General features: G+C 40.0%; 1 protein-coding gene across 2 annotated transcripts in view; it reads right to left on the reverse strand.

The window, feature by feature from the left end:
* GRIN3A (glutamate ionotropic receptor NMDA type subunit 3A) overlaps positions 1-17,002 on the reverse strand; it is a 150,907-nt gene that overhangs the window by 46,027 nt on the left and 87,878 nt on the right. For both annotated transcript variants that reach the window (XM_032860746.1, XM_032860747.1), the window contains exon 4: positions 1,371-1,516. In XM_032860746.1, coding sequence (XP_032716637.1) covers positions 1,371-1,516 — 146 coding nt within the window. The remainder of the gene's footprint in view (positions 1-1,370; positions 1,517-17,002) is intronic.

The following is a 17,002-nucleotide window of genomic DNA, read 5'->3' on the forward strand; positions in this document are numbered from 1 at the left end:
TCTTCACTGGTGCCTGCTTCTCTAACGATTTCATTTCTCCAGGCTGGAGTGGGGACAACTCAGGGCCTTCTCAGGTGCAGCCTCCAGAATAAATGAGCACCCTGAGTGGAACTGGGGACCGCCACAGGACTGGCGCATCTCACTCTCTCCGCACGGCCGGAAGAGCCCAGTTTGTCAGCGATTACCATCTAGTGGGGAGCCACTGCCATCACCCTGACACCATCTCTCTCTTAGTCATGAATCTGCCTGCTGGAGAGCTGACGGAAGAGGAGCTGGAAAGCAAAGGAGCACTCAACTCTGTGTTAGAGCGGGAGTCTAACATTTTAATGTTCTTGCAAAACCAAAAGTGCCATTTCATAGCGCAGAAGTAGCATTTCAGCCTACGTAACTTGGCAAATCTGAAAGCACAAGCCTTCCTCTCTAGACTCTGTAAAAGTCCATAAGGAGTTTTAGGGTCCTATCACCGAGCTCTTCAGAAACACATTAGCTCTTATGTCTCATGCAATTATTCGTTTGTTTTCCTTCTTCCCTAAAAGAGAATTTGAGGTGGCAAATCTTCTGTCCACTGGGAAGATTACTGTGGTTGACCATAAGTAAACCTGTTTCCTGGGGCTGCATGATTTTAGGGAGTGGAGGCTTGAATGCATGTCACTGTCCTGAGACTATCAGGCACAAGGGAGAGGACTGCTCACGCTTACACCGTGGAACTTATCAGGAGCCATTTGTTCCTCTCTCCCAGGCAGACCAGAGGAGCAGATCTGTAACTGCACCTCCCTCCTTTGCATTCAGCTTCGCTGAATTACAGGCTCTGATAATCTGCCATGGCACTGTGATTGCTCTTGATTGCTTCTCATAAGTTCTGATGAGAAGGATGCAGACATGGGAATCATTGCCTTTTATCTTATTTCCTTTCTACAGGAAATCTCCAAGATAAATTCCATTTCCTTATGGCAAGAGGAGACGGTCCATGGGCTTAGAGCTTCACTGTGAAGGCAAGGGCTGCTTTGGGACACTTTATCCTCTGGCCACATTCCCTGAGTGTTTGATCATTTCAGCACTGTTGTTTTCTGAAGTGATGTCAGGCCCACATTTACTTCCCCCACCATCTGCTACACTAATGACCCCACTGGCACTTCGAGCAAAGCTACTGCCAACTGGGGATGATGCAGGTAACTGGTAATCTAGGCCACATAATTAAATGCACACTATTCCATAATTCTTTCTCTATTTCACACAGTGTCAGGTATTACTGAACACACAGTGGGTATATTTAGCTGTCATTTAAAAAAAACTAACAGATACTACATATATATCAGTAGCTAAGACTTCTCTTTCAGTGAGAACTTTCTAGACTCGAGGTTGACACTCACTTCAGATACTCCACTCCGTCAGGGGTGGCTGGTACATTGTACCTTCTCATATACTCATGCATCTCCGGGAAGCTTTGCCTCACATAATCTTCAGCACTGCTTTCCCGGACAGTTCCAAAGCGGAAGCCTTGAGAGGGATGATGCAGCTATGAGGGAGAAAGAAATGTCTTTAATATAAATTATTCTTAGGATTGTTTTCAAAAATTTCCTCTTCCATCACTCTTTGGAATTGAATAGTGATTTAGAATTTTTCAAACACACATGTCATAAACACCTACACAGAAATGTGCAGACATGGACATGCCCTTTCATACCCCAGTTTTCACTTAAGTAATTGTTTCATCTTCAGAAGCAAATGTATGGAAACAACAAACAGAAAACATAAAACAGGTTTCTGCTTTACGCTGAGAACTTATCAGACTTCTTTAGACACTGTATAAATTGGCATGCAGAACCAGCCTCATTATCATAAATTGCATACTGGAGAAAGTATAAAGATAATAAATTAAAGGTTGTGCTTCTCCTTGGTTAGAACTACACAAAGAACAAGTTAAAACTCTGTGTCCTGAGACTGAACTATACCTGACCCAAAGTAGTGAATATATCTTTTTTTTGGACTCTCCATTTTGTACTACATTTTAAATTTGTTAAATTTACTTTTGATATAATTATGAAATGATCTCTTTTCTTTAGATAAATCTAACTGTATTTTCCAGTGCTGAGTCATGCTATACATTTGCTCAAATGGAATGGGATGTAATAAGGCAGTTAGGAGACACAGAAGAGAAGGGTATCTGGGGTAGACCCACTAATACAGTTCTGCAGGGTGTGGGACCTTGCAGTGAGAAGTAGCATAGGAGCTCTGCAGAGGCTTTCTGTCACCAAGAACAATAAATATACAGCACATGCAAAATTACTGTCGTGAAAGCTGTACAGAAGTGTTAATGTAGCATCTAGATTTAAGATTATTTCCAATATAAGAATGAACTGGGATTGGGCCATGTTATAAAGAGAGTTGAATACCCTATAGTCGGGAGTATTTCAGAGAGGATACTTCTCCAGATTGCCACATTAGATTTCTTGTACTTTTTTGTTCTGCTTCATGTTAACATATTTGATGTCACTGCTTCTGACCTAAAGTCCTGGAACAGGAATCCATGGATGGGCTTTGTGAAGTTTATAAAGCTCCTAAAATTGTAGGCAGCATTTTATCTATGTTTGTAATTTTCTTCTATGAAAAAAATAGTACAGTTTCATTTTTTAATAATTAGGTTTTCAAGTTGTTTATAACCCTGAAAGGTGAAGAACTTGCTGCATATGGTAACTTATATTTAAGATGAATTAGCTTTGTCACATGCTAAAAATATAACAATATGGCAATAAATTAACAATAATTAATAAATAAATTTCATGGCACAACCTTATAGAATATTATACAATGTCTAAATCGTGTTTTGAAGCATATTTAATGAAACAAGGCAAAATGCTCATATGACAAATGGAGAAAAAGCTTTTTTGTATGTTATGATCAAATTACATTATCTATATAGTTACTTTAAATGTTATGACTTCCAACACAGATATTTCTTGCTCGTGCACGCTCTCTCTCTCTCACACACACACACACACACACACACACACATACTTTGGAAGAAAATGTATCAAGATATTAACAGTGATTGTCCCACCGGTGGTGAAATGACAAGTGTACTTATTTATTTACAGATTTACGGAAACATGCCTCATGTTTATAAGTAGAAAAAGTTTATTTTATGATCAGCAGAGCAAATCCCTCACTAACTTATTCAATATTTACTGAAGGCCTACTTTGCACAACTTTCAAAGTTCCTTGGGCCACAAAGGTAAATTCCTGTAATCACTGTCACATAGGAACTCACCATCTGCTTGTTTTTTATCTATTTTGGAGATCCCACTGTTGAGTAGGTGATTAGGTAATACTCTTGTGTTTAATGCAATTGTTCCATACATTGAACAAATTCTAATGTTCTGTGCCAGCAAAATGTCAATGAGGCATCAACAATAATAACAATAGCTAACATTTACCAAATCTTTATTATGTGCCAGACATGGTATTTTGTTCTTTACATGCATTACCTTGTTTATTCCTTGAACAACTTCATGAAGAAGGCACTGTTATTACTTCCTTTTTAAAGATTAGTGGACTGAAGCTCAGGGAGGTAAAGTAACTGGCATAAGATGACACAGAAGTAGTAGGAACTGAATTAGACCCAGCTATGCCTGATTCCAAAGCTCATGTTATTGTCAACTATATCAGTCCGCCTTGCAGCTTATGGCAGCAACTGGAGAGAAGATGCCTATTAGAATAAACTCATTCGTCTTTTAAAATATTCTCTTTTAGCCTTCGGCCCACTTGCATTCTCACGTTAGTGAATTGTGGCTTAAGTGTGGCTTAAGTAAGGCAAATCTAACAGCATTCTGTCTGCCCATCACCTACTCATTTTTAAGGCCAAGATCAAGACTTGGTCTTATCTCACTTCACCCTCCTATCTAGAACAAAAACCAAAACAACTTACTGCTTATCTATCTGTGCTGGTACAGCACCTTGCATGTACACAATATATAGTCTAGCTACTTATTTAACCATATTTCACACTTAAGCATTACTTCTTTCGATCCTCCCAAGAAACTTAGGAGGTATTTCTGTTATCTTCCTTTTATAGATGAAGAAACTGAAGATCAGAAAGTTTGTCATTTGCCCAAAGTCAGAGAGCTAGTAAATGGTGGCCTTGGATTTGAACCCAGGCAGTCTGATGGAAAAGAGTGTTTTCCAACACTGTGAACATTGTTTCTGATACTATGTCATACGCTCGGTGTGATCATTACAAAACTTGCTACTTTTGTGTCTGGTGGTGAGCTAAGGGCCTTAAATATTTTTAATTCTTATAGTAATCCCTCAAGGTAGATATTTTTGTGTCCTACAGATTAAGATGCTGAGGTTTGGGTAGTTAAAGTGACCATCAAATTCTCACAGTCGGCAATTAGCAAGACTCAGCCCATGTTCTTTTCCACAACTGAGTTTTATTTATTTGTGTATCACAGAGACCTATATGACACTTGGCGCCTGACAGGTGTGCTATATGTGTTTGCCAAATTAACTCACTATACCACTTGTCTCACTCTCTCTCTAGCCATCTGACTTCTCTCAGTTCATTCGGCACTTCCCTAACTTGCCGTCTGTGTGGCACCCTCCTTCCATGAGCCCTCACAGTACACATATTTTCTTTGCGAGAACCTATCTCAGCTGCGTTTTTCTAAGAGAGAGAGGGAGAGCACCTGCATGATTTGGGTGGGAGGGTCAGACAGAGAGTGGGGGAGAGAGAGAATCTCAAGCAGGTTCTATGTCTAGCATGGAGCCCAATGCAGGGCTCAGTCTCATGACCCTGGATCATGACCTGAGCCGAAATCAAGAGTCAGACGCACTTAACTGACTGAGCCACCCAGGTGCCCCTGCACTTCTTAAATTTAATTGTGTAATAGCTTAATGTCTAGACTTTCAGCTTCTTCACTGGACTGGAAGCAATGTGTGATGAGCCACTGTATTCCAATGCCTTTCATCATGTAGTTGTTCAATTAAAATGCTTGACAATAACTATTCTTTGAACCCAGAGGGAAGTGAGAGCTTTGTCATCCCACTTAGCACAAAAGGGGCTAATAATTAGAGCACCAGCTATCTAAATGAACCCTCCTTTTAAAGGGATCTTAGGCCAGTAATTAAAAGACTTTTGTCTTATGTATGAAAAGAATTCTCTTTAGAAGTCCATTTTCTTAGGGTACCTGGCTGGCTCAGGTGGTTGAGTGGCTGGCTCTTGATTTCAGCTCAGGTTATGATCTCAGAGTCCTAGGATTGAGCCTCTCATCAGGCTCAAAGGGGAGCTTGCTTGAGGATCCTCTCTGCCTCTCCCTCCCCCTGTGTTCTCTCTCTCTCTCAAATAAATAAATCTTGGGGGAAAAAAAAAGTCCATTTTCTCACATTATTCTGTACAATACTTTTACAAGCTACAAACTATTTCTAGGCAAACTCTGACCCTCTTTTCCCTGCTGAGTGCATTAGTACTTCATTTCTCCCTATGTCATAGGATGGAGTCAGTGAACCAGCAGATTCAGGCTCACATTCTAGTGGAGAACTAGCCCTTTGTTTTTCTTCTTTTCCATGCCTTTCAGTTGCCTTTTGCTCATGGGCTCCCATATAAAGGAAGAGTTTTGAGGTTCTGAAAAGGGAAAGTTTCTTCAATACTAACACAGATATGGGCGCCTGGGTAGCTCAGTTGGTTAAGCAACTGCCTTAGGCTCAAATCATGATCCTGGAGTTCCGGGATCGAGTTCCACATCGGGCTCCCTGCTTGACACAGAGTCTGCTTCTCCTGCTGACCTCTCTCCTCTCATGCACTCTCTCTCTCAAATAATAGATAAATAAAATCTTAAAAACAAACAAACAAACAAACAAACAAACAACACAAATAACCAGGCTCCAATGGGAGGAGTATTTTATTAGCCTGACAGGGACCCCACTCTACCTTGAAGATGTTTTATAAACACTGCCAACCTCTTTGGTCCAAGCCACCACCATTTCTGCCCTCTGCATACTTCCTCTCTTCCCTTCCAGTGCAATCAGAGTTATCTTCTTGGAGCCCAAAGCTGATCATTCACTCACTTGCTTAACACCTATCAGTGGCTCCCCACTGGCCTTGGAATAAACGTGGCCTCCTCATGGGAACGCCAAGATTCAGCATGACCTTGCTCTGTTTTTTTCTCTCCAGCCCCATCTCCCTATTCTCCTCCTTGTCCTCTAAGCTTTAGCCCTTCTCTCCGTTCTTCCAACATAAACCTTTTGTTTGATCAGAGCTCTTGCCCACAGTCTTCACTCTGCCTGGAATGCTCTTTTTCCTCAACCATACCTTTCCTTTGTATATATTGCTTCCCCAGAGAAGCCTTCACTGACCCTTAGACTAGATTAGGCCACCTGACACACTCTTCCATTATACTCTGCCATAGTATTGACAAAACTTGGAATTATTGGTGCAATGTCTGCTTTTGCTGTTAGCTTGTAAGTTCCATGATGGCAGACCCATGCCTATCTCATTTGAGTGCTCATAAGTCATCAGCAAATGTCAGCTACTATTACTATCATCATCACCATCATCATCATCATGGAACAAACACAGTGCTTGGCACACAGCTGATGCCCAACAGACACTGGCGTAATAAGTCATCACTATTAACATAAAATTCTCTTAGGTTAGACACATTACAAACTTGATACTTTTGTCACATTTCCTGTTGTCTTTCTTTCCCTTTAAAAATTAGTTTTTTCCCTTTAATTCTTAATTCTTTTGAATCAATATATTCTTTTTTACTTCTGCGTCTGAGATTCTAATGGAAAAAAATAATGGGCTACTCAGGCAGTCACAGAATAATGGAAATAGAAAAGGGATCTACGAAGCAACTGACATGACCCAATGGACCAGCATAGTTCATCCTGTGTGTTCACGTGGTGTGTAACTCAAACAGCCAGGGATGTCAGAAAGCTTGCATCAAGGAGGGAGGATAAAAGTTGACAAAGAACTAAAGCAGTTGCGCTGCTTTTACAACCATCACCAGGAAGTCCCAGGGAGAGAAAAATTCCTTTAAAGTTTCAGCTAAGTGTTTCTCCAGCTCTTCTAGTTCTGTTTACATTTGTTTCAACCTCTTCAGGCCTTGGGGAGATAGCTAAGGTTGAACTCTCTATTTGTATGTGAGCTGTTCAGTATTAATGGAATACTGAACTCTACCTAGAGCACCTGCATGGAGAATAATCAGACACGCATTTTGCAGAAAGCAGAGAAGTGGCTCAAAACAAAACGGACTCAAGGAATGATCAAGGGGCTATGTCCAAGGAGATACAATGCTTTAGATTAAAAAACAGTCTAAATGTTGGGTATTTTCAATTAAGGTCCACATTTGTATTTATCTGAGATTGTACTTTAATAAATGGAATGAAATGTTTAATGTTCTTTGGAATTCGGTGGACATGGCCATTTTTAACCTGCTCAGTGGATTGGGATATACTAGTTATTGAGACCACAGATCCTCCCCATGCCATTATTTTATCCACTTAAAACCTGTGGACTCGATAATATGGAGTGGTCTCAGAGTTCAGAAGGGCTTTAAAAGTCATCTACTATAATTATCCACTGATTTTTGAATCCTTTATGGCAAAGCTAAACATACCACCTGACATTTAAAATGTAGATTCTGATTCATTAGGTCTAGGTTGGAGCCTGAGAGTGTGCATTTCTGACAAGCTCCCAGGTGATCCTGACACTCGGTTCATGGACCAGACTTTGAGTAGCAAGGCTTATTTATAACATCAGTATTAAGTGCCTGTTAAATCTCTGATTGAATGTCTTCAGAGAAAAGGAAGTCGCTATTCTTAAAGCCTATCTTCTGTATAGGAAAGATGACTCTATGTCCCACCTAATCAATCTACCCATTTAAATATATAATAAGAATCAAATAACTGAATATTTTTGTATATTTACTACATATTAATACATTGAGTGAGATTCCAACTCTTATTATTATTATACATGAAGGGTTAAGATTCAGGGAGCTTCAGCACATTCTGTAAGATCAGCAGAAAGTGGTAAATGAAGCTTTGAATCTGACTCTGTATGACTTGAAGCCCTCACCCTATCCAGCACTACATTCTGCCTTTAGAGACGTGTTATTGTCCAAGTTTTAACTTTAAATAAGCACACCTGTCTGTGCTACAATTTCAAAACCCTTTTGGTTCTTAGAGTTGTGGCCATATAATTTATATTGCAAACGAGGACACTTCTCCAAAAGGGGTCACTACTGATTATTACAGAGGCAACAGGCACACTAAGACTGTTCCCAGCAAACAGAGATGTGTGTTCACTGAGTAAGTACTCACACTCTGAAGACTGGAATAGAAAAAAACGAGACTGGAAACAATGTTCCTGAGCCCCGCTCAGTCTTTCTCTAATGTGAATTACTGAATACATTTTATGTTGTAATTCTTCTGTGTGTGTGTGTGTTATTTCTATTTTCTTCTACAAAAGCTAGGTTCTCCATTTATAGTCAAGCATTTTACTTCCTCTGTTCATTTTTATTCTGAAGACCTCTATGTTAGGTCAGCTAATCTCTAATCAACAACATTCTCTGACATCATGTTTAATTTATATGAGCTTTCGTCCAGGTGCTTCTGACAACTTGAGTCATTGCCTCAAAACCCTTGTATAGACTAGAGGTTATTAGCAAACTAGGTCAGATGGGCCAATTCCGGCTGGCCACTTGCTTTTGTAAATCAAGGTTTATTGGAACACAGCCATGGCCATTGATTTACCTCTCGTCCGTGGCATGGCCACTCTTGTCCTATAACAGTAGAGCTGAGTAGGTGTGAAAGAAACTATATGGTTTCACAAAGCCTAAAATATTCCTATCTGGCCTACAGAGAAAACGTCTGCCAGCCCATGGTATAGACAATATTGACCTTAACAATTTCATTGATTCCCATATTTGAAATCTGACTATTTCAAAAACCCATCCATCACTTATGGGATGCCACCTCTGCAGGTGAATGGACAGAGGTAGGTCTGATAAATCCCAGCAGGCTTCCTGGCACTGCACAGATTTCAGCTCTAGAATGACGGCCTATCTCACATCTACTGCATGGAATATCCGTATTCCAAAAGAGGGTCCTGACTACTACAGTTCTTTGTTTCTAGATCAGTAATGGAAAAACCCTGGTCACAAAATTTCAAATTGAAGCATTAGTATGATGCTTGGACTAATTTGGAATTAAATTTTAAATCCAAGGGCAGGTGCTACCAGAGCAGTGTCCACAGACCTGAAGTTACGAGAACTGGCCAGGGACACATCCACTCATTCTAGCTGTTTTCCCCTTTGTTTTGTTCTCTTCTTTGCCACTTTCCCCCATTCCTCATCCTTCAGATGCAGCCTTTGTGTATCTGTCATCTCATCAAAGCTGGAGTTATTTATGATTCCTATAGAATTTCTCTCATTATCTTAATAATGATAATAGCTAACCCTTATGGGATGTTTCTTTCATTCCAGGCACTGTGCCAAGGTCTTACATTCATCACTTCATATACTCCTTACATCATCCTTTTTGGGTACGTATAATCATTATCCCCATTTTAAAGACAGGGGAACTGAAGCTTAGAGCAGTTTAGCAACTTGCCCAAGGCCATACAACCGGAAAATGGCAGACCCAGGAACTGAATCCGGAGAACTTGTACCATTAATCTCTAGTTTATTCTGCCTTCAGGAAAGATTCCTCTTTCTCTCAAAAAACCATAGATATGATAGGCATTCCTTAAGACTAATGGTCAATTTAAGGCAAACAAGTGCCAGCCTAAAGAAATAAGACAGAGTGCTTATACCTGTCGGGTTTTTGAACAAGGTATTTATCACAGTTATAGCAAGAGCAGCAAAAACAGCAACACTTGAACTGTGCTGTTTACAAAACTCATTCATGCATATTATTCCATTCACAAGGCACAAGCAGTCTGATGTTTCTGTGTTCTATTCATAAAAGGTAAAAAAAACAAGCTAGATGGATTGGCCAAGCTCCCAAAAACAAGCACATTCATCCTGTATCCCTTGGGGGGCAAATGCTTGTGCTCAGTATCTAGCAGTCTTGGGGTGTCTGTGGGAGGACTGAACCCTGCTCCTTCCCCCCTTACCAGCATTCCCACATCTTCATGGCTGTGCTGCCACACTGGCCATCTTAATGCTCCTCCCCCCACTCTACGGAAGCTACTGGTGGGGCCTAGTGAACTTGAAAAGAGATGCCAAAGTCGGGGAGGCTATAAAAATATGGAGTTTAGGCTGGAGGACATGCTACAGATCATTTAGTCCATTTATTTATTTTTACAGCTAATAGTACAGGTAGCTTCCATTTATTAAAGCACTCTCTGTATGTCAAGCATTGTGCTAAAACCTTAACTCGGATTATATATTTAAAGCCTCAAAATAACCTTATGAGGTATTTGCCATCCTCTCCAACTTTCACACAAGAAACTAAGAATTGCATTGAAATAAACTGTCCAAGATCATTCAGCCAATAAGCACTGAACTTAGTCGGACTCCAGAGTCTTTGCATCTAAACATTCCCCTGCAGTACTTCCTGTTCGATACTATATAGAGATTTAGATCTATAATGAGAAGAGTGAAGAAGGACCTTGGTCCAGGTCCCACAAATAAGGCAAAGGTGAGCTTAAAAAGTCCTCTAACATCAGGCTCAAATATAATCCTGTTGAATGAATAATCCCCTCCTCAAATGAATATGGCTGATAAAAATAATTGTTATTTCTTCTTTTTAGTATGCTATGTTCAACAACATTTGTCCATCTATTTATAAAACTGTAAGGTCATAAATTCCAGTCTTTTTTTTTTTTTAAAGATTTTATTTTTAAGTAATCTCTACACCCAACCTGGGGCTCAAACTCACAACCCTGAGATTAAGACACATCCTCCACCAATTGAGCCAGCCAGGTGCCCCAGGCAGTTTCTGGTCTTTATTTCCTTCTTTAAACAATTAAATTTGTTCAGCAACATGCATGAAATGGCACTGCACAGTACTCTTTACTAGGCTTCTGGAAGTCCACGGTGTATTTCTGTGTCATGTATACACACAAGGGGAAAGCCTATTATGGGTTTTTGTGGTTGCTGTTATTGTTGTTTTTTTTTTTTCCTATTATCATGGTTTTTATAGTATCTAGCCTTTAGAATTACAGGATTTCTACAGGGGAATTTGTAGCTCTTCTACTACAAATGTTCTACCTATATCTTTATTTCCTATTTCCTTTCTCTCATGGAAGTCTCTTTGGCTTCTGCTCTGGCCCTGGTCTCAATGTCTTATTCTAGTCACCTGGAACCGCCTCTCCTACTCAGTTCACTGAGACCCTTCCAACTGTCTTATTCAAAATCCCTCCCCCTTTTTTTTTAAAGATTTCATTTATTTGTTTGAGAGAGAGAGGGAGAAGCAGACTCCCCGCTGGGCAGAGGGGCTTGATCCCAGGACCCTGAGATCATGACCTGGGCTGAAGGGTTAGGCTTAACTGACTGAGCCACCCAGACACCCCTTCAAAACCCCCTTTTAATCCCATTTTCTGTTCAGTGATGTTATGGAGCAAAATCGACTTCTCCCTTATGTGTCAGACAAATTATTTCACTAGGAATGCTACCCACATTACAGGTCTTTCCAAATGAAGAAGCAGAGAATAATCATAATCACAACGGTGCTGGCAGTGATGACGATGATGGAGCTCACCACCTGTCACACACGGTTTAAATGCTTTAGACATATCAACTTTCTAAATCCTTAGAACAGTCCTACGAGACTGATTCTCTCATTTTATCCATTTTATAGATGAGAATCCTGATGCACAGAGCAAATAACTTGTCTAAGGGGGAGCCCATAAATGACAGAACTGGGCAGTCTGTGTGGCTCTACTGTTTTTGCTCTCAACCACTATGGTTTTACCATCTATCCCCTTAACTGCTGTGACCCATTATCTGCAAAATGGTTAACTGAAAGAGTTCAGCCATTGTACATGAACCCAAGAGCTGATTACAGAAGCTTAATTAGCTTTTAACAATCTCTTAATACCCACAGTTGTCGTTTATTGTGCTGATTATATATATGGGCCCCCCACATTCATCATCTCATTCCAGCCCTCCTATATCCCTATGAGGTAGGTTCTGTTAATAATAACCCCAGTTCATTGGTGGGAAATGAAGTTCAGTGACGTGAAATAACTTTCCCCAGGCACTTCAGCCCATGCTGTTGGGAGTCCATTGTTATACATACTTACCAGCTGACTCTAGAACCAAACTACATGTAAGATACTATCTAAATGGGAATTTCAAAGGTAATTATGATCATAATGCAATTGTCTAGAACCATAATTCCTCCAAAGATGTGATTCCCCTGTAAGTGGCAGAACTGGGGGACGAACCAGGTCAGCTGAGGTCAGAACCAACACCTTTTACGGAAAAGGGGAGGATTGCTTTAAGCCCATGGCATCAGAATAACCCTGGCTTTTTGTTTCTATAATTGACCGGCTATCCAGACAAACTTCAAGGTGAAAAATGACCTGTGGACTGTGGAACTCAAACCTCTCACTTGAGTCATTGCCCATCACCAGCAGTACTGTACCCAGCAGACTGAATGGGCAGTGAGGTCCTTGCTAAACCTAGAGTCAGCAATTTGGGGCTGATTAAATGCAAATGAACGGAAACAGCTATAAATTTATCTCAAGTCTAGTGATGTAAGCTTTTTGGCACAACTCTACCCAAACCCTTGTGGCACAGGAACTTGTTTTAATGTCAGCTTTTATTTAATTATATAACTCAGAAGAATTAACTATTAGAGCATGTCCAATTTGGTCTTCATTCAGGGTGGGGGTTGGGTGCAGAAATACCATAGGAGGTTTAGCCTAAAGGTCAGTAATCCCGCAGCACACGTCCCCGGAAACCGGCCTCTTAGAGAAGCTGCTAAAGCAAAACATCAAGCGAAAAGACAAGCTACTGAATAACAGTAAGAAGAGAAATCCTTTCCTTCCACTTTATTTTTCTCCCAGGCTAGCACTTCGAGGGTGACTTGGGCTGTAGCCAATAATTTTATTTGCCATGGCTCAATAGGCAGGCTGTCTTTGCTCTGGAGCTCAGGGAATCAATGACTGAGCCCTGAGGGTGGCAGGGTTCTCAGACTCAAGCATCTATTCTGAATCAATGTATCCAAGAGAAGATGCCTCTCCTCCCACCAGGGCATCCTGCCTGTACCATCGCTCCCAGTTTTTCCACTTGAGACCATCTCCCAGTTTATGACTGAGCTGGTGTTTGCTTATCTTTCTTTTCTGTTCAGCACATTTGCTCCCGTTAAATGAATTCCAAGAGCAGCACAACCAGAGTAGCATTATGCTTTGTGAGCTAAGCATCAGAGGGCAGCAGTCAGCGGAGTTAAAACCGCATTTTTGTTCTCCTTCTTTTGCAAATTTGAGAAAATTTTCATGTAGCAGTTAAAAAAAAAAAGCATGCAATGATTCATAAAGTTTGCAGTTGAGAAAAATGAGAATCAGCAAGATTAAGCAATTTGGCCACAATTATAAACCACTAAGTGGAGCTATGTCGTACCCACATTGAACATACGGAACGTGTTGGCTGCCCCTTACACTTAACCTGAATGTGAGTTCTCACCCCACTCTTGAGTCATCCTCACAGCAAACGAATTAGGAGAATGAAATGAATTAATAGTTCATATGCAGAAACTGGCTTGGTGCAAACTGGAATAGATCCATGACCTGTCTCTAGTGATTCGATGGTATAAGTAAACGCTTAGTAAGTGTGTGATGAATGAATATGCCCATAGTGTAGAGAAGAAAAAAACAAAAGCTGACTCAGAACCTGCAAAATTCATGATGTTAATCTCTATCGAATTTAAAAAGCGTATGTTCTAAAGCAGGTTAAATGTATTTCATCAGTTTAAAAACGTAATTATAAGTAGAAGCTATTTGTTTTAAAATCATCATCAGTTACATCAATATACATAAAATAATGAACTATTTTTAACTAAAAATATTGATTTAAAAAATCTTGTTTACTTACTAAACCCTGAATTAATCCTTCCTTCCTCTTTTTAAAACTTTTTTGGGTTCATATTCTGACTGGTAATATTCAGATAAGCAGGTTCATTTGCAAATGAACCATTTCTTGCCAGAATTCTAGCACGCTAGACCTTAAGGTGATGTTAGAACCATTTAATTAATAACCCTGAATTTGTAGATGAAGAAACTAGAGTTGACCAAGGTTAAATGAATAACCCAAGACCACAGACTTGACTATGGCAAAGTTGAGAGAAGAACCTAGTTTCCTGGACTCTTGAGAATACATAAATCACGCAAATTAAAATAATGTTCAGCGAAAACACAGATACTTAAGAATGAAAAGTGAACAGAAACAGCCCTGAATATCTGGATTAATGTTTAAACTATTGAAATCGTAATTATGGAAAAACTTAACCAGTGTTACTTTATAAAAAAATTTCCAAAACATACTCATTTATTTAATGCTATAATTAACACATGAATCTATTCTCACCGTAAGATGCAAAGAGAAGTTTCATGGCATAAACCATTATAGTATCTCTTTTTCCTCCCTGATTCTATTGCCTCCTCTAGAAGTAGCTGTTGCTGATATTTTAGTTGTTATCATGAATATTCTTGTGTTTACCTTGAGCTCGAAGGGGCTGACTTTGATATTCTGAAGTCCTTTTTTGATTACAGCCTAGAAAATGCACTAGCCTTGTTTGAGATGATTGTTTTGTTTAAGGAACATGAAATAAAAGTTTAAATGTGTAGTTAGTTGGTGTGTAAACCATAGAGAGACACCAATCTCTTTCATTTCCGTAGTAATTTTCTTTGTTATTTCTCTGTTTATTCTCAGCTAAAGAACTTCAATGACACCTTCTATATATATCCTCCCCCAAATCCTGGGATGTCAAGAGGGAGGAACTGTTGCGTTCTCCATTTATTGAAGAGAAAACCAAACTCCAGAGACATTAAGTATATAGAGTCTATTAGTTGCATTCATGGCTCCAATTCTTCCCTTTCCCATATCACTGTGAGTACTGATTCTGGCCAGGTGATTGACTTTGGTCACTGGAATGTAAGCAGAAATGACCTAAGCACAGTCTTGGGGGAAATGTTGGTACCTCTCTGTTATCACTGTGAGAAGGACATACCTGGATTAACCTGCTGGAGGATGAGATAGGCCGAAGAGAGCCAAGTAACCTTACCAAGTATTGAAGCGACCCCAGATCAGACAACAGAAAGCTAGCCCCTGAATATGTAAGTGAACCTAGACTCAGTCTGCTGGACCTCGTAAATCTGAGAGCCATATAAATGTTTCCTGTTGTATGCCACTGATGTTGTGTGGTTTGTTCAATGGTACTATTGTAGTAAGAGGTAACTGACAGAGTGGTAACAATTATAAATGAGGATCCAGAAATTTAACTGAGATCTTCTGTCTCTGAGCCTAGCGTTCATGTCATCTGGCCCAATTTTGTCTTTTTGCCTTTGCACACATCACCTCTGTTTAGAGTTTCCATTTCCCCTCCTCCTAGTCTGCCTAGAAAATCCAGGTTAGATACATAGATCCTTTAGAAGGCTCCTTCTTTAGATCCTTTTAGAAGGCTCTCTGATCTTCCAAGAAAGACTTAACTATCCTCATGGGGGTTACTTCTCCCTTTTACATATTTTTATTATTTCACTAATCACTGTGTGGCACGATTAGTTTTTTACTTGAATGCATTTCTTAAAGGAATATGAGTTTCCTTGAACTGTTTTAGAACCTACCACAATGCCTCATCATTAGTTTTAGAATTTAGGAGTTGGTGGAAAGAACACAGAAGACTAAATGAATGATCTCTTGTTAAAAGTTTTCAAGCATATTTCTGATTTAGTCTTGCCTGCCATCTCAGTTAGGGTCTCTGGGTCAGATGATAGGAAAACAAAGAATTCACTGATTGAGCACATATATATCATATACACTGTGTCTTAGTTGATGGTCACTAGGACTAATATATAGGTCTCTATTCCTATAGAGAAAAATAATTAACAAAAAGCAAACCAGAGGGGTGAGTGGGTGGCTCAGTCGACTCAGTGTCTGCCTTTGGCTCAGGTCATGGTCTTAGGGTCTTGTGATCGAGCCCTGCGTCAGGCTTCCTGCTCAGCCAGAAGCCTGCTTCTCCTGCTTCTGCCCCTCCCTGGCTTGTGCTCGCAGTCTCTCTCAAACAAATAAATAAAATCTTTAAAAAAAAAAAAAAAAAGAAAAGCAAACCAGATAATTACAGATTAGCGACAAAAGGAAGAAAAGAGAAAAGATGGTATGATAAGACAGAAAGTCAGGTGGGGAGGCCACACTTCTTTAAAAAAAAATTTTTTTTTAAGATTTTATTTATTTGACAGAGATCACAAGTAGGCAGAGAGGCAGGCGGGGAGGGGGGGAGGGGGAGAAACAGGCTCCCTGCTGAGCAGAGAGCCCCACGCGGGGCTTGATCCCAGGACCCTGGGATCATGACCCAAGCCGAAGGCAGAGGCTTTAACCCGCTGAGCCACCCAGGCGCCCCGGGGAGGCCACTTCTGATAGGGTGGTCAGGGATACTAATATCCTCACTGGATACTTATTGGTGAACATATCTCCTTTCCTATGTTACTGTGGTCTTTTAATCCCAACTTGATTACACATTTTCTAAGGACAAAAAATATGTGCATTCTTCTTTTTATCTTCCACAGACTCTAAGCATGGAGAATAACTTGCTGGCTGATTTATTAATCTGATAATGAGGGGGCACAATATATTCAGAGTATGTGTGTGTGTGTGTGTGTGTGTGTGTGTGTATGTTCCTTTCAGATTTTAAAATGTATGCGACTTGTTTAGAGGGTTATCATGTCTGTAAATCCTACAAATAAATTTCATATTCCTTGGTAATACTTCTGGGCTTCTTCCGAGATTTCCCATTTAAAAATGGTCACAGGCTTTATTGTAAAGATGTATGTCAAAGC

This window comes from Lontra canadensis, unplaced genomic scaffold (genome assembly GCF_010015895.1).
Source record: "Lontra canadensis isolate GAN:19392208 unplaced genomic scaffold, GSC_riverotter_1.0 scaffold19, whole genome shotgun sequence".
Lineage (NCBI taxonomy): Eukaryota > Metazoa > Chordata > Mammalia > Carnivora > Mustelidae > Lontra > Lontra canadensis.